General features: G+C 41.7%; 1 protein-coding gene across 1 annotated transcript in view; it reads left to right on the forward strand.

Annotated features, from left to right (window-relative positions):
* The first annotated feature begins 2,673 nt into the window (after positions 1-2,673).
* Positions 2,674-26,443, forward strand: part of tet2 (tet methylcytosine dioxygenase 2) — a 29,050-nt gene continuing 5,280 nt past the window's right edge. The window contains exons 1-6 of the mRNA XM_063883126.1: positions 2,674-3,085; positions 22,418-25,402; positions 25,483-25,573; positions 25,658-25,751; positions 25,854-26,061; positions 26,246-26,397. Coding sequence (XP_063739196.1) covers positions 22,462-25,402; positions 25,483-25,573; positions 25,658-25,751; positions 25,854-26,061; positions 26,246-26,397 — 3,486 coding nt within the window. The 5' untranslated portion in view covers positions 2,674-3,085; positions 22,418-22,461. The remainder of the gene's footprint in view (positions 3,086-22,417; positions 25,403-25,482; positions 25,574-25,657; positions 25,752-25,853; positions 26,062-26,245; positions 26,398-26,443) is intronic.

The raw sequence follows: 26,443 nt of genomic DNA on the forward strand, positions 1-26,443 counted from the left end.
GGAGCTTTGAACTATTTGGAGGATACGTTTTCCAACCTGAAGCTGGGGTAAAGCTTGATAAGAATGGGAACCGGGTCCTCTAAAAACTAGTAAGTACTATTAGCTAGCTTGCTATTGTTGTGTAATTGCACTTGTTGTCTGGCTAGCTAGTTTTTTATTTTTTAAACAAATACCCTTTTCACTTTAAAACATATGTATTTATTATTACACTAAACAGTATGTTATTCCTGTACCACATTTCATTTTACATGGTGTTTTTAGCTCATCTTATTCTATTTTACATGAATATAGTTTTCTTACACATGTTTATGGGTCAAAGACAAATAAAGCTTCTAAAAAAGTATTTTTAAAAAGTATTTTCAACATAGATGTAATGCATATGTTTGAGTCCAGAACAATGTGTTTGAACAAGTCTCATTTATTGAACAACTTTTTTTAACCGTTTTAACTCATTTTTAAAAATGTCAGGTGACGCAACCGAATAATTATACAAAATATTCCTAATCTTTAGGAATGTATATATTAATATGCACATTGGTCACATGCACTTGCACTATTTTATTTCTATTCTGTTTCTCTTTGCACTCTTTTTGCAGTTTTATTGTTTTATGTCTAAATTTATGTTGCATTGTTGAAGGAGCCTGGGATTTAAGTTCTTCATAGCCATTACTTCAGTGTAGAGCTGTGGTTCTGACAATAGAACCTTTGCATCTTTAAAGCTGTCCATATTTCCAACAGAAGTGCAAGTGAATTGCATTGTGCAACTGTTGTGTCGCTAAATAGCAAAAATAGCAAATCTTACACTGTGTTGCCTAAAATGTTATCCGACCAGACTGTTGACTCACTTTCTTGTTTCAAAGTAGCGGCCTGAGGCAGCATGGCCAGAGACAAGGCGAGGAAGCTGACCAGTCCAAACAACCACAGAAAGCCCTGCAGCAGATCACGGGACCCTTCACCGCTTTACTGGTAGGTTTACTGCTTTGCTCAGGGGTGCTTTGATTGCAGATGATCCAAGGGGGAAATGGGGGCTTTTCCTTCAGTCACTTCTACAACCTTCACAACGCATCTGGGGAATTAAATGTGGTGATCAAAAGCTCTCTTACCATTAGCTGCAGTTCAAATTACCTTAGTCTGTGCACACAAGGATTACCAACAACAGCCAAGAATAAACACACCACTGTCAACAGTCCCCTGCACGTCCCCAAACATATTCGGACAGCACACAATAGTAGAGCTATTTCTGATATCAACATGGTTGCTAGTTCTATATGTCAGTAGGATGCTTAATAAATGCTTTATTAAGTAGCGGTGCATGCACACTAAAGATATCTTCTTTCTGATATTTATTTGCAGCTGTTTTTCACACTAGCATCTCCAAGCGTAAAATCCTTCTGTTGTTCTAAGTCGACCTATATCCCCTCCTTTGTGATCAGTCTAAAGAGCATATCAATGAGGACCTTTCCCTGCAGCCAGAGTGATCCATTCTGATTTAATAGCAACCGTTTAATGTGGTTTAAAGGCATGTAAACAGTTCAAACTGCACTTGTGTAACAGCTGTTATGTAAAGAAAGAAGACAGTTCTGATGTAAAGGGCTCTATTTTGTCTTAACAGGATCTGAGTTGCAGGCTAGAGTGACTCCTCCTTCCTCCTGCTGCCTCTTCCCCTCCCCCATTCTGTGTAAAAACAAATCTCCTTTTCTGCTCTGAGCCTGAAACTATTGAGTCAACAAATGTCACTGCAGCTAGGCAGGGGCTGCTAGGAAAGAGGTGGGGTCTCCGTTTAAGCCTGAACTGGAGCTAAAGGCAGATTATTTTCAGACAAGACCCACCTGTTAGTAAAGCAAAAGAGGAATTAAATAGTAAAGTGAATGGGGGAGGCTGTCCACTATTGAGTTGGTTAAAGCTTTGGCCATATGTTAAGAAATCACAACATTTGTCTTCTTAAAAACATGCTTTTTATTGTTGTGTCATTGGAAATCTGTTTAAGAATATGTTTTAAAAAAACATTCTTGCACACTTTGCAAAATCAACAAATATGTAACACCAGTATGTCAAACCACAGCAGAGGTTTGAGGACTGTCCCTATTACAACACATTTATACGGGTTATTCCAACCACCTCCCGGGGCTGTATTTGTCTTTTAACTTGCTCTTTTAAAGCCCCTTTCTCTCTCACACTGCTGTCTCTATCTTTTTCAAGCCCACGTGGCCAGTGTCAACAGAAGGTGGGTCTTGGCAGATGCATGAAGCGAAGTATGCTGCCTGTATGGAAGCTGGTGAGTTGTCTTATGCTGTAAAATGAGCCGGCTGAGGTGTGCCAAATTAGGACTGAGCCGTTGGAAATGAGTGTTCAACTGGTTAGACTCAAATCGTGCCACCTCAGAGTGTGGCTTTAATGCTCTCAAAAACTAGGGCTATTACACAACAGGGGAACTTCTGCACGCAATGACAGAGAAGGAAAGAAAATGAAAGAAGGAAGTCAAGATAGACGTGGGTGAAAAGGGAGGGAAAAACCTTGAGTCACTCGACTTCCTGTCTGAGGGAAGGAAGGGGGTGGAGGCTTCTTGCCTTGGTCAGAGAGTGTAATGTTCAACATAAGTGCACTCTGGGTAAGTCCTGTCCTTCTCACCAAATCCACTCCAGTGCTTCAGGGCGGCCATCATTATAGTGTTCACTATTGTGTGCGGCTGAGGGGAGAAGAAAAAAAAGAGGAGGGAGGAGGGGAGGGAAAGAAAACCTGTCTCTTTGTGTGGGAGGACTCAGCAGGAAAGTGATTTTGTGATTATTTGAGTTTGCCAGTAAAGTAAGGCTCTTCCCCCTGAACTGGAGCAACATCTTGTCTACTCTGCTACTTTACAACAGAGCAACATAGGAGTGTGTGCTTCTCATGCCGGCAAAACAGCGACACCCGGGCTCCTGATGATGAGAGCCGACGTCAGACTGGTTTCCATGAATATTGATGTGGAGGATAGTCTGTTTCATAGAAGAACAGAAGGAAGCAAGATGGCTGCCCTTTAGGATTTGTTAAAGAGGAGATCCAGACGGTTTGTTGGAATTTCTACAAAGTGGAGGGACGTAAAAAGGAGGTGAGAATTTGCTTAGTGTGTTTGTATTCTGCCTTGACTTTTTTTTACTTTGTCATTGGGTGTATTTTTGGTGATTTTTTTTGTATCAGGCGAGCTATGGCAAATGTCCCCCACGGTAAAAGCAAGAGCCAACATAATAAGGAGGGGATATTAGATAAAGCTACTCCAACATGGCTGACAATTTTCTTTCTTTTTTTTGCCGGCTGAATCTGAAAAGACACCCTCTGTGTTTTCCTGTGTGCTCTGAGCTCACTCCACATTCTTGCTGCTTTTGAATGCATCATAGAAAATGGTGTACTTAGACTGCTTGTTCAGGAGTTTTTCTTTAAGCCTAATTGAAATGCCTGAATAGTGCTCTCTTTCTTTCCTCTATATTTTACCTTTGCTTTTTTATAAGACACATATTTTTGTAAAGATGTGTTTGTGTGCATTTGTTTTAAGAGGAGATCCCATTTTTTTACATTAATGTGTAATTATTGGCTATTACAGAATGATGGTATTTCTTATTAATAGGTGAATATGCATGCAGTGTTGCCCCCTGTAGCTTCTTATTTCAATATCCTTGGCTGTGTATGTGTTTGTGTGTGCTGTTCAGTGGGAAGACTGCATGCAGGAGAGTAAAAGTCCAACCTGGATGTGCATAGTATCTGCACAGCAGTAGAACTGGAATAGCTTTTGGCTCTGTGTGTATCTCTGTTAATCAGCTTTCATTGCTTTCACCACCAGCAGACACAAAGACAAATCCCAAGGAGGAGTAAAAAGACAGGAGAATTGTGGTGGCAGTGTAGTGAAGGCAGACAAGGTCAGAAAGCTCTAGAGGAAATGAAACTCAATCCTACCGCACCATTAACTGGGGGAACAAGAATGGACATTCTGGAGCAGGTTTTTTCTTTTAACTATAGGCTAAATAAAGAGGCTGTTGCCAGAAAGCAGCAGCAGCACACATCCTATTTCTGAAGGACGACTGCTTTGAGAAACCCAACCAAACAGGATGGTTGACAGGATAGTATATTTCGAATGCAGCACGAGCAGTTAAAGGTCACACAATAATCAGATTGCTGTGAAACAGAGCTATTGACTAATAGATTATTGACAACACAAAGAGGAATGTGTGTGTGTGCCATTCTCTGTGTGGCTTATCTGTAAGCATTTTAGAAGGAATTGGTGTAGAATAACAGCACAGTGTCCTATTCTTGCACAGATAGAGAAGTTAACTACAATAATGGAGGGATAACAGTAGAGTAAGTGCTTGCATAATCTGTGTTTTTACACATTTTATATAAATATACTCGTCATAGGTGTGAAAACAACATGTGAATTCAGATGTTTAATAGACCATCAGTTATTATCTCTAATGGGCACATAGGTAATTGGTTGTTAGTTGTTTTTTCTTCTGAATTCACTAAGTACTACTCTCAGATTAACATCAGAATGGCCCATTAGATTATAACAGATCTTCCCCAGGTTTGTGTATTGGGCTTGTGTATTCTACTGACTACAGTCGTAATGTACCAGCATGGCCTCAGGTGAAGAGCAAAGTTAAGGCATGCCTGCAAGGTGGAGAATAATGACGGGCCTTAAATTGGGCATTGTAAATTAACAATGTGAACTGTCTGCAGCAGCAAGGCAGGAATTCATTAACTGTAAGTCAAAGCTTTGAGTTAAGATAGAAAGGCTTCATGAAATATGTGGAAAACAGGGACTACAGAGAAGGTGAAGTGGCAGTTAAGTCAAACCCAAGACAGTTGCTTGATAAACAACTTGAAGACAATTGCCAAACTTTTATTTGAACAGCTGATGATGACTGACAAAGGGGATCCTTATTCTATCACAGCCAACTGCCACTTTCCTATTCTGAATAAAGCATGTGTTTAAAATGTGTGTGTTTACATTTCTCTGGGATATAACCACCAACACACTACAGTACACTCCCCTTACTCTCTACTAAAAATGATCTGCTAGTAGAAGAGTATTCCGTTTTCTATTGCCAGTGAGCTGTCAGGAAACTTTCGAAGCAACGATGTCGTTGCACCCCTCTGACGCAATGGCATGGCAGTGTTTTGATATGGCAAGCATGGTCATTGACTGCGTTGTGTCAACACCGGTGCTTAAGCAGGGGTGTTCTCCATAGTAGCACGAGATCAAGTGATTTACGCATCTGTGTGTGTGCTTTTACACTTATGTGTGTTGTGATCCCATTGGGCAATCCAAGATGATAAAACACAGTGAAAGGCCAGATTGGGTCATACTAGCTAGATTTAGTTTGGTTTTATTTAGCTAACCAGAGACAAAAACAAATAAATGAACAGCTAAAATGAGCAATTATGTTGTTAGTTGAATGAAATTATTATGATTTAATAATAACTATACTTTCAGCACATCAAACAACACACTTCACATGATATACAGCAGAGTTTGGAGGGATTGCATCACTCTACTAACATACACCTTATAATGGTTGTTGCCTGGGTGTAATTAAAAAATGCTAATCCTGCCCTGCATAATAATGCCACATTGTGAATTTAAAAATTAACACACACAATCAGACTGGAGCTGCTTCATGAGCCTCTGCATGGCTGCTGTTACATCAGCAGCTGAAAAGGCACCGGAGCATTACTGAGCCAATAGGGGGTTGAGTGGGGGAAGGGCCAGATAGATCAATCACATGCACATAGCTTCTCTCATCTATCCACACCTACAGATAAAGCCATGCCATTGGACTGCTTCTTCGTCGTGGCCGTAAGGGCCCTTTATGTCACTCCCAGGGCAAAGACAATATCACCTTTGGGAAGAATGTCCAGTTGCCATAGCGTTCCACAACAATGCTGTCCACTTACAATACCCAAGCCCTTACCCAAGCCCTCACCTCTGACCCCGCTCTGTCCAGCCCATGCATCGTATTTCAAGCCAGGGGCTGCTGCACAACTGACACAGAGAAGCCGGCCCAGTGGCAGGTTAGACATTTTATATATTGCTACTACCTGCTGACTGGCTGTGCAGGTCGTTGCATGGACTGCTTCCCTGAGACAAAATGGCGAGATACTGAGTGTTGTATTGATTTTTACAATATTGATTTCCTTCTTGTCTGCCATTGGGGGTTGTTTTTCTATGGAGAGCAAGAGAAAAGCAGTGTAGCACAATCAAGTGTGTCTGCAGTGGACATGCCATGGTGTATTTGGTTATAGACACACATTTTTTCAAACATTTGCCACCAGCAGCTGTGATCATTTGCTTGTTGATGTTGAAGTACGACTTTTAGAATAAGGTTTAATACGCTCAGAGATACCTATGGAGTTTTAAGTGCATGCCATATGCCACTATATATAGTATGGTAGTTGTGTTGGTTTAATTTAATTTACGTTTCCCAATGTTTTACCCACTGGTCAGTTTCTAAGCCTGTATCAAAAGGGTCTTTTGATTGTGAATCCCTTCTGTATGTCTGGACACGCATTGTGGGTCTCCAGATGTGCTGGATTTCTCTAAAAATAAATGAACTTAAGCAAAATCACAAACAAAGGAAAAAGTCAGCGATTAATTATTGCCTCACCAGATTCACCCCGACCAGAGTCTTGTCTTTCCCATGAAGCCGTACCCGGTTAAGGAGACTTTGATGTGGCCTGCAAATCGTTTATTGGCCAACACGAGAATTATGTAATAAAAATGTGTTAGTAAGTCTGACATACAACATTGTTATCAGTAATTGCCTCACAAGACACTTTGTGAATCCAGAACATGACTCATGGCCTTCTTTTTCCACGAGGCGGACCGTGGTGAGTCGGGCTGAGGCGTAATTACGGAGTGAGAGTGATAAGGCTCTGTCTGAGTGGCACGGGGCTGGAAGGAGTGTTGCTCGCCCTGCAACATGTATCAATGTCAGGGTTTACCTCAGGAGTGAGACAGCGAGGGCAGTGACTCAAAAGCTTCCTCCATGTGAGCACACGCACATGGCCGCTCTGTTTACAAACACTATCCTGGCATTCCGCGCCCAGAGAGGGAAGTGAGATGTTACGTAACCGCCTCAAAGCGAATAGCATCCCTTCCCGCCTCTCGCCGGGCAGCCGCTCCTACGCTTGGACAACCTGCTTTGAAAGATGTGTCGCCAGTTCCGCTTACGAGAAGTTAAGAATAAAAAAAGAGGAAATTACGAGCTCCAGTCACAGCAGAGTCTGTGCTCGAGAAGAAGGCGAGACTGAGAGCATGGGCCAGGGCTCTTACAGCGAATAGTGCAGCGACAGGCCTTTATAGTGCAGGTCAAAAGATTAAACTGGCTGTTTAACTCTTCAGTTGAGCTGGATGGTTTTATAAAACCCCGTTTACACTTCTAGCTTTGGGTCATGAAAGCAAAATTGCAATATGTGCATGAAAATAACCGGACAATGGGCAAGGAAACTAACAACAGAAATGTGAGTCCACTGTTGAGCTTGCAGAGTTTTTTATGGAAGATTTTAGAAAACTGATTTAAAGATTATAATTCTAAAAAGGTTTGGCTGCATGAATGAATTTGAGCTACATCTAGATTTCTTTGTGAAAAAAAGATTGCCAAAAGGCTTTTCCAATGCATGGATAAAAGCAAACCTGCACACAGGCTGTCAATATGCCTTACAGATCTTGAAAAGTGACCCAACCTCATGCTAGGATCTAACCCCTGACAAGACCTGCATGTCAAAATGTATAGAGGTCTGTTCCAGTTAAATGAAATCTCTGACAATAAGAAGGCCTTGTCACAGGTCTAACGCCGAAGGATTAGATAAAAGGACCCGAAAGAGGAGGCTCATTTATGGCTTGTCAAATTGTGTCTTCTGGTAAAATTGGCTTAATTAGAACCATAAATGAAAAGGCATTTCCATAACTAATGCCCTGTCTCATGATCATCACAGCCCTGTGATGATCAGGCGATCTCAATGGGATCCACGACGATCCAAACAACTGCTTCTGATGGCTGTTAACCCTTTTCCAAAATGGCTGTCAGATATAAACGGTTTGCTGTCATTGAAAAGGTTAGACTCCGTGGCCCCCTGTTGTCTGCGCAAGAAGCGCAAAGACAGACAGCTGGTCCTGAATGTCATTTAGGAGCGTAACGCTTACCAAAGGCTCTGAATGACATCACTAACTACCTCTGAGGGCTTCGAGTGGCTCGCGCACAATATTAGGTTTCCTGAGTGGAATGTATGCGTGCAGCAGCTGGTGTCTCTCGGAGCCGTTGTGTTTAATGACAATAAGGCTGGTTTGCGTCCACATATGCATTTATATTAGGAACGTTTCAAAGACTGTGGGTCTGAAAGGATAGACACTCCCTACCATAATAAGATTATTACGGATATGTAAGGTGCAAATACAGTTTCCTGTGCAGCTTTTATTTATTTATTGTAATGTTTATTTATGTATGCATGAACACACTGCATTATGTCAAAGCTAAGGCTGTTAGAATACATCAAACTCAACAAAGAATACCCAGAACAGTACAAAATCTCAACAGTTAGTGTATATATGAAAACACCAAATGTTAAACTCAATTATAAAACACAGACAAAACAACACCTATGAAATGAAGCAGTATAAACTAGAAGCATCAGATCCTTAAGGTCTTTCTTTAAACAGAGTTTCTTATTTAGTTTAAAATGATCCAACTAAGTGTCCAATTTCAGCTCTGTAGGTTGGGAATTCCACATATTGAATCATAATGAACATAACGTAACTGATTATTTCTAAACATCAAACATATTTTGAACTGAATACAGAAGACTTTAAAGGACTCAGTATAAAATATTGTTTAAGATCTCTGAACTTTCTTATGAATCACTGGCGTGTCTAAAAGGCAGTTAAGAGTGAAGACCCTCACAGAAAAGTGTCCCTCTCTTCGAATTTGTGATTTTTAGTCAATGAGAGTCACGTGCCTCCGACCCAGTGGAGGGAAAGGGGGAGCGTAGCAACAATGATTCAGTTCAGGTCTGCTAGGAAACCAATGAAGGGACAAATATCACCACATTTGCTCAGCAGATGACAAAAGAGAGACAAATGTTTACTCAAAGTTATTTGTCACTAATCATGACTAGAAGAAGGGAGGAAGTAGAGAACCTTACCTTGCTTTTTGTTCACAGTGAACCAGCATCTGAAACTCAGTCTTCCATAAATCTGGCCTGGGATTAAGCCATTTAGAATTCCTTCAGTGCCTTTGTGCCATGTTTTAATTTCCCTCCTAAAATAATGTTTCCCTTTGCTCTGTTTACCATTCACCTCCGCTTCCTGTTTAATTGGAGACTGGTTTGGATTTGGATCATACAAACAGAGAGGAAATATCTGCTAAACAAATGTGCCAAGGCTCGCAGCCGAGAGGACAAATTGTAGAAACATGGGAATCGGTTTAATCATCGCTTGGCTTGAATTTTCCATACCGTGCCGAATAGGAGAATGAATGACGAGGGCAAGGTCTAAATAAAGTACTCTTTGTCTTATTAAGAGTGCAACTACAACATTGTTCTTGGGAACACTCGCTGTACGTAGATCAAGCAAGGAGAATACTATCTTAAATTTAGAATAGTGTAAACTCCGTAACGAAATGTGTGCCAGAATTCATCTTATGATTCAAAGCTCTAAAACATTTCCAAAATGCAATTTTAAAAGGTGTCGATCCACACACACACATTTATATGCGACACTATTGATTTCCAGGCCGGATCAATGCATAAAGCACATGTGCACACCGCGGCAAAGCGGCCTGTTCCGCAGCGAGCCGTGCCGGGCTAATGTTTACACCAGATGGGCTTTGGAGAGCTCATAAGATGGTCGCCATGGCTACCGTGCACTCTGAGAGAAATTAACTTTGCTCAGCGCGCAGTTCATCAAGTTAGTCGGATATATTGACTGTTGCATAGACAAAGGGTCAGAAGGGAAGAGAGTCAGGCTGGTTGGGAGGGGGTGGGGTGCAGGTTAGTGGGGTTGTGCGCTCAGAAGCCCATTTCTTAATTAGAGTCTCCATGTGATGCAGCAAAAAAGAAAGGGGTTAGACTTTGTGTGTAAGCTTTGCACAGTGAGGCAGGGTTTCCTCACTGGTTGTGGTGACTAAACAGGGAGGATGAAGACTAACGGGTTTGTCAAGTCTGTGTAACTGCTGTGCACGTCACGATTTACTACTCCTGTGAAGCAGACTGCGTTACTCTTGCACGACATGCGTGTGAAAGGTGCCGGGCTGCTTTTTGAAGGGAAGTCTGAGGGTTTAAAGATCTGATCTCTGTGGCCTGTAATCAGAGATTGTTTGGCACGTCTTTAATTATCATTTTCCGGTGTTATAATTGAACAAAAAAGGATGAAATATATAATCATCAAGCAACTATATAAGTACATAAGACGGTTGAAGGTAGATGAAGTGTAAAGTTACGCATGCTTTGCTCGTCAGTGGGAGGTTTCCCAGAATACCTGTTAAACCAGTTGTGTCAGAAACATACGGAAAGTGTTTATCTCTAACCAGTTGAGTTTTACATTCCTATATCATGCTCAAAAATGTCACCTTTACCATTTACAGGAGGCTTAAACCTCCGTTATATTCTCTAACTCATCAGACATTGCTCAGACTTTCAACACCACATGCATTAGAGCAAAAACACACACACACTCCTGCATAGCATCCCAGATGTATGCATTTATATCTCTAATTTTGTAAGACTTTTCTACTTCTAAAGGGAAACTCTTCCATAAAGATCCTGTAGGGTTTTTCCGTTTGCATACGGGCTTTGGATCCACAGTGTGGACTGTGTCAAGCTAAAACTGTCAACAGCGCGGCCTCGCCCCTGAAAGTAGACTCTACAAAACCGCTTTGTCCTCGGGTCCTTAACAGGTTGCCACAAATCATCGACTCCGATATTTCCCAGACCTTGTGTCTCTACAAGTAAATATATTTTATTATTATGATGCCAGTTACTCTTTTCCCTCCTTCAGTTGATCTTCTTACCTGAAGGGAGCTCTACCAGTAAATAAAATGTAGTCAGCTACTCATATATCAACAATCACTATTTTCATGGCTGACAAATAGGACAGATTCCTGAAACTGAATTCTGTCCATCGAGCTGCTTTTAGCGGAAACAAGTCTTTAAATGGATTAATATTCCCTTTACAATCCTGTGTAGGTCCACATAATGTTGTATACATTGTGCTCTAGTATTAAAGCTTTAGATTTGCTCTGCTTTACACTTTATAACCTTTAAATGATGATGAAAATGATAACTTCACAAATAACGGCATAGTTAATCCGTATTCCCAAAACTGATACTAATGAGCTATTTGTGAATTTAAACACTGGTAATAAAATTAATGGAAAAGACATTCCATTATGTCACAACACGGTAAGAGAAGGCAATGAGACAAAAAGCTGAGGAGGCAGAGGGACTGCAGTGGGATTCACCACAAGCCGGTCACATCTGTCTTGCGTTACACATAAAGAACAATGTAGATGGTACAGATCCCTTCTTCTTAAGGAGGGGGAGGAGGCTATCTAGGGAAGAAATTACTAACAGAAGTGTGTGTCCTCAGTGTTCCTGCCTTAATCCATTAATCTTGTCTCCAGATTCAAAGCAGGAAATCACAAGATAGTGAAAAGCATTTACTTGTATTTGCATGCATACAACCCTAACATCCCCAAAAGTGTAATGCTACATCATTTAAATTAAACAGCTGTTGTATTGCAAGGACATTTCATATAATGTTCAATTGTTTGTTTTTCAGCATTCAAATTCACAGCATGCTCATTGTACCTGCAGAGCTGCTCGGTTTTTTGTTTTCTACCATGAAGGGAGAGGGACGCATAGAGGAAGGAAGAAAAACAGAGATCTGTTGCTGCAGGCCGTCATGTGATGCAGCCATCTTTACAGTGTAGTGATTAGGCCACTGAGAGCATCAACAGGAAGCTGCACTTCTCTACCTGACAGAAAAAACTAGACCCCGGGTTGTGCTGTGTTGAGTCAGATTCCCTCCTCATGCAGCGACCTTTGTTGTTAGAAATGGAGGCAACATGAGCCACATGACTAACCCCGAGCTTTTGCATTCCTAGTAAAAAACCTTCACATGTGTCTGCATTCTTTCAGTGACCAAAACAACGCATCTCAATCCAAAACAGAAGTGATATAGGACCCAAACATGATGCAGATGGATCAACCTTTAGGGAGTTCTTTATGTGAAAAAGTAGTTGGTGCACAACAATGCAAACCTTGACGTTTCAGGTTACCTTTCAGTGTTAAAGGAGTATTTAAACCTTTAGGAAATATGCTTATTTGATAGAGTTTAGGCGGAAGATCGATACTCTTCTTCTGTACAACCAGCCAAGGGTTAGCTTAGTATAGCAAAGCCTTAAGACTGGAAACAGATGGAAACAGATAGCCAAGCTCTGTCGAAAAAGTAACTAACCACCAGAACTATAACCTCTTCATCTTAAATATAAATGAATAAACACAATATATGAAGCAGCTGTTGAATTAAAACAAAAGTGATCAAATGTCATGTTGTGCTTCTACAGAGCAGTGACTTGCTGCAGTAGCTTCATATCTATGGTTACGGCATGAGGGCAGCAAAATCGTGAAGTGTAAAAAGTACAATTTCTAAATCTCAAACTGATCCTTTAAGAGAAATGAAAAATAAGTTTTGGTATTATTTCACAAACGCGGTAATAGCAAGATTGCACAGAGGTGTGTGTTGTGTGTGTGTGTGTGTGTGTGTGTGTGTGTGTGTGTGTGTGTGTGTGTGTGTGTGTGTGTGTGTGTGTGTGTGTGTGTGTGTGTGTGTGTGTGTGTGTGTGTGTGTGTGTGGTCTGCTTTTATCTAGCTTTTTGTTCAGGAATTCCCTTTCATGTGTAAGTTGTTTAGATATTTCCTCTCTCTGTGCTATATCCCACATGCTCCTAAGGTTACTCATGTGACAGAGCAGCCACAAGATCTAAGTACCCCCGAGGAAAATGCAACACAGATCTGGCCAGCATGTATATTTGGAGGATTATAGAAATGACTGCAGGCACAAGGGTCTTTTGTTTCTTGGCCAGGGTGGAGAGTGTCATATGTTCAGACTGATAGAAACAAAGACAGAGGAGGCACGGGCAACCATGTGAGGTGCATTGTACACACTGCATGAGCGTGCCATGTGACATAAATCCCAAGTGTGAGGTGCCTGACTGAGAGACTGTGAGCTGCAGAACATGAGTTAACATCTGTCCTGTAGCACCAGCAGTCCGTAACAACACATGCTACCAGCGCTTCACTTCACATCGTGCTTTATGACTTGGGGTGTTCTGACCTTGCAGACTTTCCAGTCCATCCCCTTAACTTTCCCCCAAGTCTCTCTACAGTGGAATCAACTCCGTCCGTTCATATGCTAGCCATATGTCACACCGCCATCATTCAAAATGTCTACACGGATGTCTTAAGGAATAACCAAACACTGAAAAAATTAAGAGACCGCTCCAATTTTTTAAATCTTTATCTCTACATGTATGGCGGCCATTACAGTGTGTGTTGAATTCCAACACAGGGAAAAATTGCCAGTAGTTTATAGAATGAAATACAAAAATCATTTAACTCAAAAGACGTACCTATAAAAAATACAACAATTGAAAGTGATAATGCTGAAGTGGTCTCTTAATTTTTTCCGCGACTGTAGTTTTGTAGACAAAATTTAAAAATCATCCTTAAAACTACTCCAATTCGTCCGATGCTGTTAGACACATTATTCACAACAATATTATACTAACATTTAGTTTGAAAACAACACTGCCTGAAATGTTTAATAAAATCTGTTGACTACATAAAGAATAACAAGTCAAAAAGTCACTGATTAAAACATTAGCTTTAATTTAGCTGCAGTTTTTATGGAAAGCAACTTACAAGAAGTGCAGTAAACCATGAACTAGAAAGCAAGAAAAGCCGCACTAAAATGCAAAATATATACCGAAAAACTACTACTAGAAACTACAGCTTTTTTTGACTAAGATATAACTTAAATTCCCCCGTACAATGTGATTTAAAAAACAAAACAGGGTGAGGTTGACTTGACATATCAAAAGCTGAAAAAGGTTTCACTGATAACAAGTATTAAAAACATAGCTGACTAAATGACCCCCATTTCTGAGCATACATGTGTGTTGTTTACGCAGCCAGCTGGAATGCAGAGTTGTGAAAATGTTCCAGAGGTCATGAGGTTTGCAGAGCAGCGGGTCCCGCTCTATATTTAAGGGGAGGGGATTTAAAACACTGTAGAATGCAAGTCATCTGACCTCATTCTTCGGGTGGAGGTTGCTATGGATGAGGTTTCACTCCGCAGTCGGAACTGTCTAACTCCAGTCCGGCAGCATTTACAGACATAACGGCATTTCTGTGTTTTGAAATTGAATATCAATTCCCATGATGTTTATAACCAAAGAGATGTATCTTCTGTACACTAAACATCATGATTTTGATTTATATTTGGAGGGGTAACATGTTATAGGTCAGTTCATCTCTAATATTTCCAGTGAGGGACCTTACTGGATTTCATTATGGCTCCAATGAGGCTCATTCATTTCAACAACTCAGCAGGACTAAGGTCCCTGGTCTACATATAACTTATAAACATTGCAAATAACATTTAGTTACACATACTTATTTGTTTTTTTACACCCTGTTTAATATTGGGGATATGAAATGACAAGAATAATAAGAAACTTTGAAAACAAACCAATATAAATACTACTTTAGGAAATAAGAAACACCATTTTTTAGAAATTATTCACTGTTTTCACACTTTTATGAGCAATTGAATTAAAGTCTGAGTCATACGAGATGAAAATCAACACTGAATTTCAGTTTGGATAATCAAAACTATCAGAAATGTTTTGAAATTAAAGCAATGTTAACACTTGTGGTTCAAAGAGAGGTGGCAATGCAGTGGGAAAGTTGGCTAAATAAGTACCGTGCAGAAGCCGTCTTTGTAGTAGGTGTTGATATTGTGAATATTCATATTTAACCGTTGACAAACCCTGTTGGTTCAGTGTTATATCATAGGTATAATGGTGTTGTTGTTATTGTAGCATCAGTATTGAGTTGTTGTCGTGGAATTACAGTTATAAAATGTAGTCAAGTGATATAAAGATAGATAGCAGTATCATAATATAAGTAATACACAGACTCTTGTAGGACTCAGTTCTCGGTGCATGTGGTTTTTAGGTTTGAATAAGTGCTCTGAGAAGTGTACCGTCTCTGGCCTGCTGCATGTTCTTATCTTACAAACAGGAAAATGTGAATAGAGCCAAATCAGCAAAGGAAAGGAAACATACACTTGAGATTATGACTTATTCTTGGGGCTATTCTTCAAAACAGCGGTGTGGCTTGGCAAGTGTGTTTGATTTACAGTGCCGCCCCACACCGCCCCCTTCTCCCTCGCTCAACAACAGCAGGACTCTGTAGCCGGGCTGCCTGGGTCTCAACCTGAAAGTGCAGAGACCTGAGTTTAGCAGCAGCTGTCGTTAGCGCTGAATGTCACGTACGGCTGCCAAGTCACGCCAAATAGACCCCATCTACTATGGCAGCTCTCATATTTCACTGGTTCTCCTTTGGGAATAACAAAAACATGGTGCTAGCAGGCGCATTAAAGTTTGTTAAGCTAGTGTTGTGAGGACAAAGCATCAAGAAGCAGGAACAAATATCCAAAATACACATTTTTACAGCTTATTTCATAGACAAAAATATGGTCTTTTAGCAATTTGATAGACCAACAGACACAAGTTGCATCAAAAACAAGACACTTGTACAAATAAGGCTGGACTGTCCTGTGCATTAACTGCCGCCCTTAAATGACTCTTGTGCAAACTGTGTCCATTGTTTTACAACGCTGGTCACACTGTGTCCAGGAGTCCACCCTTGCCCCCAGGCTCTAAAGCACTAAAGCAAGTGACCGTCTATAAATGCCAGAAAATACATACCTACAGAGGCAATAACCAAAGGCAACAACTGTGTAGATTTCGACAACAGCGTTTAGTGGCCAAATTCATGACTGTAGAGGCTAGATGATAGACTGAACAGGAGGGAAGTGTCTGATAAAGTAGAGAGGAACCTGGAGGTGTAATTACAGGGCAGAGGACTGGAAGTAAGGCGTACGGAGAGGGAGGGAAGCCAAACAACAGCGTATACAGAGACAAAGAAATTGGCTTCTGGAGGGAAAGAGAGCTTCGTTAGGAGTCCAGTTCAAGCCAAACACGTTGAGTCATATCATAAACTAAAAACTGAGTTCTCATTTCCCCTGGTGGACATTAGCTACTAGAAAGAAACCCAAAATAGATCAAAGCATTATAACTTCCAGCCGGCACTGCAGCCACCACAAGGCCTCTGGTTTAGTTTAGCACTCTACTTCCGGAGCAAAAATAGATCATGCCGTGAATCACCTCCAATAAATAATTAAGAGGAAGCAGCGCGCACTAGGAATGTCTTAAAGCAAGCCCAGTCAGAGTTGGAATTATAAACATTGGTGTGTTTGTGTGTTTGTACAATGACAGGCGTGCACACTCAGCTGGGATCTCTGGCTTTGTTCTGGGCTTGCAAAGATTTTTTTTTTTTTTGTTGTCAGTGTGGGTGTATCCAACTGTGACAAGCTGCTTGGCTCCGCTCAGTCCTTTGGAAAGCCCGAACTGTCCCGCAGGAACGGAGCTGCGCCGAAAGCAGCTTAGCGCCAGCGGTCACCTCTTGACTTAGTTACTGATTCGCAGACTGCTCTGAGGCACAGACAAAACAAAGGAGTAGTCACATGGGGTCGGGAAGTTGTATTCACCCGCTAACCTCATTGTTACTTTTGCAGGGATCAGATGCTTTATATGTGAAGGAGTTCAGAGGTGGGAGCATTAGGTCACTCCTTTTTAACTCAAACCAAACTGATTCAAATGGATGTTCCCGTAGTGAATGTGCAGAGAAAAAGAGGTTTGATTTTGTACTTAGTTTATTGTACATAACTCAGTGCAGCTGTTTTTTTGTAAATATTTACACTTACATTTCTAATCAAGGTGGGAATAATTATTTAGCATACTGTTGGCATGGAAACAGTGCAAATCGTTGTTTTTCTTTGCATTTGAAACGTGTTATTATGACCGAAATAGCTTGAATTGTATTAATTATTCTGCAGGAAATGTGTTATATGACCGATCATTATCCCCTCATGTTGTAACATCCTCTGCATATCATGCTACAAGCTACTCAGAAAGATAGCGCAAACGTCTTGAAATCAGCAGATCTGCCTCAGATTATGTGGAATGAATGAAGACGCCTCCGGGATGCAAAGACATTCATCAAACGGAGCCGTCGACGCTTCACAACTCCCACATGGGTTTTTTCTCACACTCATTTGTCAAAATAACACATTTCAATTTTAATAACTTTGACATATTCATAAAGAGGCTCAGTGTCACTTCTGATTACAAAGCTGGCGATGGTGTCCCGCTGTGGCACTTCATGTACGGCTGTGTCTGACAGCAGCACGGGGAGATTAGTTCTGCAACCTGTTGGCCGAGATGCTTCATATTTACATTCCAGTGCTGTGAGAATAAAGCTAATCAGTTACCCACACACGTTTCCTTTCTTTTAGTGTGAATAAGTGGTACAATTTCAATACTGACCACAACGTTAAGGAGATAAGTCATCTCTTCAAGCCATTAAAGAAGGTAGCATTTGGGGGCATTGTAGCTTCATTATCGATTTAGGTTGAAGCAAAAGATAATCGTTTAACTCGTTCGACAAACTGAAACAACTTGCATTGGTTAATCAAAGTTATCTTAAAGACTCTTGTACTTTCATATGAATGCTGCCATGCTTTCATGACTCAAGCCATTAACCAATTTAAGCCGGGAAAGCGTTGCCGCATTTCTACCATTAAAACCGGGGGCGCTTTTGCGTCATTCTACCATTTGAAGCGGATACGTCATTTTCCGGTAGAAGAGCTCTGTGGGTTTTTTTTGCATTAATTATCGGACTCTTAGCCCAATGAAATGCATCAGAATATACACGTGGCATTGTTTGGACTTTTTTCAAGCAATCATGGCCGACTTAGTCTACTGTGGAGGGAATTCTGAAGTTAGTGAACGTAGTGATATTGCCGATCTGCACAGCGCTGATAACATTGTTGCTGAAAACTTTGAACCCGTCAAACCAATCGACCGGGATTTATGCTTAAGACATATGTTTGAAGACGGCGACGATGATGACCATGAGTTTGAAGGTTTTGAAACCGAGTGGAGGACGGAGAATTACAACTGTAATCCACAGAGTTTTTTCAACCGCACCCCAGGGGTGAAAGTCGATTTATCTGCAGAGGCCACTTATGAAAGCCACAGCTGTAAGCCCTCAAATACTTTTAGAATTTTGTTTCTATCTGCTACAGAGGCTGAGAAATCAATTATTTAGTAGGCGTTGACACAATTGCTGAATTTCCAGAAAAACGTCAGGTTTCAGGGGGTTTTCCTAAAGAAGGTAGCATTTGGGGACAGTGTGAAATCAATGAAACACATCTATTTTCTCCGATCTCTACGAGTGTTATTCCTGTTAAAGGGAGTGGATATTGCAGTTTTCACTTTTTTTCCCAATGATTGCTCTTGAGTTTTATAGACTTTTCGATTCTCTGGCTCATGAAACCCTTTCGAACCATATTGAATAACGCACACAAGTATTTATAGGAGGCTCAAAACAGCAGTTGTTTTTTAAAAGGTGAAGAAGTTTAGGAAAAGTGAATGAAGATAGACAAATAGAAAGTATTTTCCGCAGCCATGATCTGAGAGCTGTCTTTGTGTTCCCTGTGCTGCTTCTCTCTTCCACCTGCTAACAGGCAGCTGGCTGGTCTGTTGTGACAACGCTGTGACAGACACCCTTGTAACAGCTTGGCTCGTTAGTGGGAGATTTAGCACGCTAAGTTTTGGGGGTCTGGAGGGCTGCTAATGTCCTGGAGGGGTGATTGTCACAGAGGAGGAGATCATTATGTGGACCAGCTCGCCTGCCTGTGCCGAGCTTGGCCTGACAGTTTCCTGTTCAGGGTGACATGATGTGTGCGGTCCACTGGGCCACCATTGGGACATTTATTTCTTCTCGCTCATGGTCCATGTGACCAGTTTGGACATAATGGTTAAAATAATAGATCCAGATTATAAACATTATCCCTGAAAGGGCATACTATCTTTAAATCTTGCAATTCTTTATGAAATGGGCAACTTTTTAATATCAGAATATGAAGTTTTCACAAAGAATGTGAACTGAGCTGCTGCAGTGTCTTTATTTTTAGACCAAAAACACTTTTGCAAAGTCCACAGACTCCCAAGAGGCAGATGTGCAGCTAAGTACATATTTTCTGATCTCATAATACACATCTGTGCAGTGTACATGTTTCCATCCAGTGCAATCCACCACTGAGCCTTCCATTTGTTTATGGTCAATCTCGAACGAGGCAATGTACATGATTAATAGATGATTTTTCTTCAAAGGGTCACGCATGTTGTAGTTGGATAGTGTAAATATACAAACATTTTTCATAAAAGGTTATAATGCTTCGGATAAAATGAGTTGTTTGAAGACGACATCTCTTCTGCCAGGATCATAAGCAGCTGTAATCTCTTCCAGATGTGGTAATCAGGCGCAATGATGGAGAATGAACATGCCAAATGAAACATGCCATACTACCTCAAATATTTAGTTATTTTTTCTTTCCATTCTCCCCCCAAACATTAGTCAGTGCCTATAGTGAGCCTATAGTAGGTTTGCATTAACAGGAGGCCTTTTGTGGGAACCTAAAGCTGGATCCAATTATGTTTTCAGAGGTTGTAAAGCATATTTCTCTGAACTTCACCATAGCAGCCGGCAGTAGTGACCCGAGGCCTCACTCAGAGCTCCAAGGACATTATTTGCTTGTACATAAAGAGCTAAGCTGACCTAATTGTATAAGAACATAAAGCAGGAAGTCTTTTTAACTTACAAGAACCTAAATTGCCTTGATGAACACCTATCATCACAGTGCTGCTCAGTGGATGCCGTGCCGTGCCAAAGCATTTACTAAAACGATTTGAAGCTGCCCCTACATTTTCACTAGTAGTCATATAGTTGAAAATGATCTGAGGTATGACAGGATGCTATATTTCATGCCTGTTGTATTCGGTATTTTCAAGTCATTTGAAACCTGTCAACATCACTATTCATTATTCATCATGACTTTTGATAACTGAGAAATTCATAAAATAAATGTCAACTTTTAAAGTTCATTGTTATCTTGTTATTTTATGATGCATGTTTATAATTTTCTGGATGAACTATGAGCAACTAAGTCAAATTAAAGGATGATACATGTCATCTTTAAAGTATGGTAATATTGGGTTTCATATTTTTTAATAAACAAAAAGGATCAAAAACTATTTCAATCCTCGACAAGCCCTCCAAATGTCTGCAAGTATTCCCAGTAGAAGCTTGTTGTGGCTGTGGGATGCAGACAAAACCTCAGGACACCAATTAAAGTCAGAAAATTGCATATTCTCTTGAAACATATGTAGAAAAATGATGCTCAAGGACGAGCATGACTATCACATTTGATAATGATTACCACAGGCGAAACAGAAATGGAAAATCTGTATGAGTCTTTTTATTTAAAGCCAGTCGAGTCAAAAGTAGGTAAATTATGTAGTTAAGATGTATTTGTGCTGTCTTTGATCCAACAAGATATGGTATAGGGACATCTAAACTCCTGCCAACCATGAATCTACACCAAGATCAGTTTCTCTGAAGCTTTGGTGCTTAACATTTTTTACTGTAACACTTAAAACTGAATCTGGGACCTCTTGGTGCTTGTCAGCTGCTCATTCCTTCAGCATCTGCAAGAGAGTTGCTCATAATTATGATGGATTAGACTGCGTCTCTTTGTGTCTACGCGCTGGAATTGTTTTGCAGATGCTGCTGATGTGACATGCATTAATAATGTAGGGAGGCAGACAGAAATCAATGTTCTACTCACATCACTGGAATCTATATGCTTTAGACAGAGCGAAAGCGTGCAGGGATAGCAAAAATAAAACCAGAAGCTCCGTTTGCTGCTTAACCTTCTGCAGAGATCTAACCAGACCATAAGATCCCAAATTATGACATTTGGAGCGACTCTCACAATTTGTCCTATTTATCTTGGATCTATACAAACTGTTTCATACTTTTTCAGTCCAGTAACATCGTTTGCAAATTGTAAAGTGCGTGTAGCAAATACTACATTTAATGCTCAGATGGAACCAGATAGAAATGTATTGTATGTGTTGCTACCAAACTCCTATTTGTACAGTTGAAAACAATGTGTAAATAGGTTTTAACAGGAAGTTGTGTCTAGTGTGGGAAGCATTTGTATTCTCATCAGAGCTTCATGGCAAAAAGCTTACATGGCTAGGAACCATGATGACAAAAGAACTCGAACTAGACTACCCAGTTATATTTGCATATGTGACATGACAATGTGTTCAGGGTGAGGAATACCTCCACTGAACAGCTGACAAGCAGCCAGCTCCTCCTCCCATCTACCATCTGGGACTTTAACCTTGCATCCTACGGCCTTCAATCAACTTGACTTTAGTTTATAATATATTCTGACATTGATATTACAAATAAACCATGACACTTTATTTTGAGTGACTTCACAGAACAGTCATGCTTGTAGCTGTGAATTGAGGTCGGGATCTAGAAAGCTTTTGTCGGATGAATGTCTGAAAAGAAGCTCCTTTTCTTGCATGTTGACTACAGTCGTGTATTTCTTTACCTCTGTTAAGTTACCATGTCACAAAGGTATTATTTTACTACAATATAAATCCTGATTGTGGTCAACAGATATACTATTCTTCCTGCGTTGGACTGTTGGGCGGTTTGTTTCCAAACATTGTTGTCCTGGCACTTTCCTTATACCCCCTTCCTTGTTTTTTCGCAACCTGTAAAACAGTTGTACAAAACAGGAAGACACAGCATTCAGTTTGAGATAAGGGTCTTCAAAAGGAAACACTCCTGATACTGGGCACTGAAAACCTGGTGTACCTTCAGGACACCTTTTGTTAAATAATCTGTTAAATTGAGGGATGAGGCCGGGGGGAATCCATTTCTATGACTGGATTGTGTTGCATAACACATCACTCTACGGACATTCCTCTCACTCAAGTCCTTAGGGGTCAAGAGTGTTGGATTTATAGTTGTCAGAAGATCATATATGACCATGTGAAGATCCAAAATCTTGGCTCCTGTATACCCTTTGTTTGTTTGGCAAAGTACATGTTACTTTATTGGAGAACTGCTTGAAAAAGAATGCAACTTAAAAATGTTCCTTCCCCTTTGTGCCCTGCAGGACGGACAGAGGGCAGCCCTGTGGATGGACTCTGAGCAGGCCAGATGGAAACAGAACAGGCCAGACATGAGACGGAAGAAAGTTTGATATTATCACAATTTGGAACATCTCGCAACATCCCTCACAAACTCCAGAATGGAGGCCAGTCTTCAGAGAGAGATTCTCTGCAGAACACTGGAGATACGAACTGGAACCATTACAAGTCCAGTGCAGGTGCCAACTCCATGAAGAGGCACAGGGAGAACTGCAACAGTCCTGCTTCTGTTCAAGGGCTGTTTGATCAAGGACCCTACACGATGAATGGAGAACTGATGAATGGAGAGTTGAAGCATGCACTCAATGAGCAGACCTTAATGACCCACCAACCCAAGAAACTTAAAGTAGATTCTGAAATTAAAGGAAATGATGACATTACCCCCAGTTTGGTGGATAGCTTTCCTGAGCTGACAAAGGCAACAGAGTTTGAATGCAATTCCCCACAGACAGAGATCAAGTTGGACAAGAGGAACTTTAATTTTCCCAATGGAGATATTTTTTGTCTGCCAAGAAATAAACAAGTCTCGATTCCAAACGGTGCTGCATCCCCTCCCTCAAACATAGAAGGCACTCCTGGTGATCTTTTAGAGAAAACCTTGTCTCAGTATTATCCTGAGCATGTGTCAATTGCACCACAAACATCTGGACAACAGCTTGATGCTGTCAATGGTTCACTGACTAATAAGTTACCCAGTGAAAGTTCTCAACCCCCCTTAACCTCAGGATTGCCTAATTTAGCTCACATGCCTGACTCACAGCAACAGCAGCCTGTGGCTCCAAGAAATGTTGAAGGTGGCAACAATTATAACTCCGTCAACTTTGTAGTGAATGGATACCCCAACAATTTTGAAGCGGACCACAGGCAGCAGCAACAACAGCATCAGCAGCGCACACCATCTTACTCTGGTCAAGAGGGGTCTCTAGGTCAGCTGCCTGGCATGATGCCAAACGCAAATAATGCCAATGGCTCACAACAACATCAAAATGGCCCTCGGTGCTATCCAGATGACACAAATCGTCAAGGTATATATGCAAAGGCCAACCAAGAGTTCAACCAGAACTCTTTTCTGGAGCACACTGCTCCTCAACAGCCAGCTAAGGCAGGTGGATATGGACACTTTCCTAACTCCGGGATACAGAAGATGGGGCAAAGTGAAGAACCCAGGTCTATTCAGCTTCAGCGCCATGGCAATGACAGGGATCAGCAGCAGTATGAGATTCAATCCCAGACCTTTAAGCGAAATTCTGGGAACTCACATGGTGCTGACAGTTCAGGACCCATCGGGCCAAGTCATCAGCAGTCACATCATGCTGGGTTAGAAAACGGTATGGAGAACACGTCTCAGCTAAGAGCTAACTTGTCTTGCTCAACTCCTAACCAGAGAGCCTGGGCAGAGCTGAACTCTTCACATTCCCAGCAGCAATCAGCAAATGGCCAGTCATCCCAGCCACAAGAGCAGGACATGTGGAGGGGCTTTCCCGCTAAGCCTCAGTCAGAGCAGCAGATAGCTAACCCCCAGGTTCACTGCCAGATGTTGGAGCGAAATCCAGTGCAAAGATTCCAGACACAGTCAGGTTTCACAGATAGCAGCAACAGCTTCCAGCAGCAACAGCAGGAATGTCTCCCCGCCCAAACACAAAGTGCTCCAGCCCAGCACAACACTGCCCCTGAGTGGCAGCAATCAAATTCGAAAACCCCTCAAATGCAGCAGCCCTTAACCCAAAAAATGCCTGAGCAGCGTACTTTCCGCCAAGATCAGCAGGCAGACAGCCACTACCACAGCCAGATGCAGTCAGAGCACTTATGTGAAGACCCTGACTTGCAGGATATCCTGTCACCTGGGTTCTTACCAACAAAGCAACAGCAGCAACAACAGCACTGTCATCTACAACGTCCCCTGTCTCACCCGCCACAATTTGAGGGACAGCCGCTCAAGTCTCCCGATTACAGACCCCGCAGTCAGCCCCAGCCAGGTCAGCAAAAGCTTCAACACAACCAGCCTCCTAGAAACAATTCTGCTCAGTCCAACAACCAACACATTCAGCAAAGCGATCATGCAGCGTTCAGTTACAATAACACAACAGAGATTCAACAACATCAAAGACAGTTTCCACCAAACTCAGACAGCAGTAACCTCAAGCAATTTCAACCACAGCAGCCTAACAACCACTGCCACCAGCCTAACCATGCAGACTTCTCCCAGACCTCCATGCAGCCTCAACCTCACTTACCACAAGGCGCGCTAAACCAACAGGTATCTACACAGATGTTCATTAAAGCTGAACAGCAGCTGCAGACATCATGCACTCAGTTCCAAAGGGGACCTCGACTACCTCTGGCACCTGTGGGTCCCCATGGAGACTTTCAGAGGCATGCAGCCCTGCGAATGCACCTGTTACAAAGGCAGGAGCGCCAGGGCCCTCCTCATCCCCTTCAGAGCACTATGGATCCCAAACATGGCCTGCGAGCTGTAAAAATGGAAAACGAACCCAGGTTCGACCTGCCATGTTCCCAACAGCAGGAGCATCATTTGCAGATGCGAGAGGCAGGCATAGGTGGAGTGCAGATCAAGCAGGAGAATCAAACGGTCCTGTGCGATCAAAGCAAGCGGCCGGGAAACATCTTGGCCTCCATGGAACAAAGCCTGAGGCAATACCAGCTTTCACCCGTGTTTGAGAAGAAATCCCTTGTCGTCAATCCATTAAATAAAGTCAAGGTGGAGTCTTCTGGGCCTGTCACCATCCTGTCAACCAACACTGACCTGGGTGGATTTGAATCATCCCCAGCTGCCCCAACTCTAAAAAGACAACATGATTCCACCCCGAAGAAGGAGCCTCTCTTACAATGCTTTATGGACTCTCCTATGAAGCTATTGGATACCCCCATAAAGAATCTACTGGACACTCCCTTGAAAACTCAATATGACATTGCCTCCTGCCACTGTGTTGGTGAGTCTCACGATGTTGTTTCTGAAAGATGATTGATCGGTTAGCTTCTAGATATTAATGTATGTTTCTGTGATATTTAGAACAAATCAGTGAGAAGGATGAAGGCCCATATTACACTCACCTGGGCTCAGCACCGAGTGTCCCCGGTATACGTGAGAGCATGGAGAAAAGGTAAAGCAAATACTGTACTGTGTTACATTCCCTCTATTTGTACTTTATAACTTATCTTAACTTTATTGCCTCTTTTCCTTAAAGATCTGGTCTCTCTGGGCCTGCAATCAGGATTGAGAAAGTAGTATACACAGGCAAGGAAGGAAAAAGTACACAAGGGTGCCCCATAGCCAAATGGGTAAGAACCAGTTTTGTATTTGAATTTGAAGAAAAGGCTTTTCAGCTGTCCTTGTATTTGCCTCTGCATACCTACATTTGTGTTTCACCTTTCATGTTTCAGGTGATTCGTCGATCAAGTGTAGAGGAAAAGCTGCTGGTGTTAGTGCGGGAGCGCAGCGGTCACAAATGTGAGACAGCCTGCATCATTGTGGTGATCTTGGTCTGGGAGGGCATCCTGCCCAGCCTGGCTGACCGCCTCTACCTCGAGCTCCGTGAAACTCTAACAAAGCATGGAGCCCACACCCAACGACGATGTGCAATCAATGAGGAGTAAGTGACAGCAAAACAGAACTCAAGTTTGGCCAAGTGGGCAATATAATTTGTTTAAAACAGAACACACTGGGTGTTACTTTCCCCTTTCAATAACTACAAAGGCATCATTTCCGAATGTTTCTGAACACTGACTCAACCCCGGGCAAATTAACAAATTATTATACTTCCTTTTCCCTATTCAGAGGACCTGTGCATGTCAGGGGTTAAATCCTGATGCTTGTGGAGCATCTTTCTCCTTCGGCTGCTCCTGGAGCATGTACTACAACGGCTGCAAGTTCGCCCGGAGCAAAATACCCAGAAAATTCAAGTTACTGGGAGATGATATGAAAGAGGTATACCTCACCATGGTTATCTTAAATGAATACATCAATAAAGGTT

The sequence above is a fragment of the Eleginops maclovinus genome, chromosome 5 (genome assembly GCF_036324505.1).
Source record: "Eleginops maclovinus isolate JMC-PN-2008 ecotype Puerto Natales chromosome 5, JC_Emac_rtc_rv5, whole genome shotgun sequence".
NCBI lineage: Eukaryota > Metazoa > Chordata > Actinopteri > Perciformes > Eleginopidae > Eleginops > Eleginops maclovinus.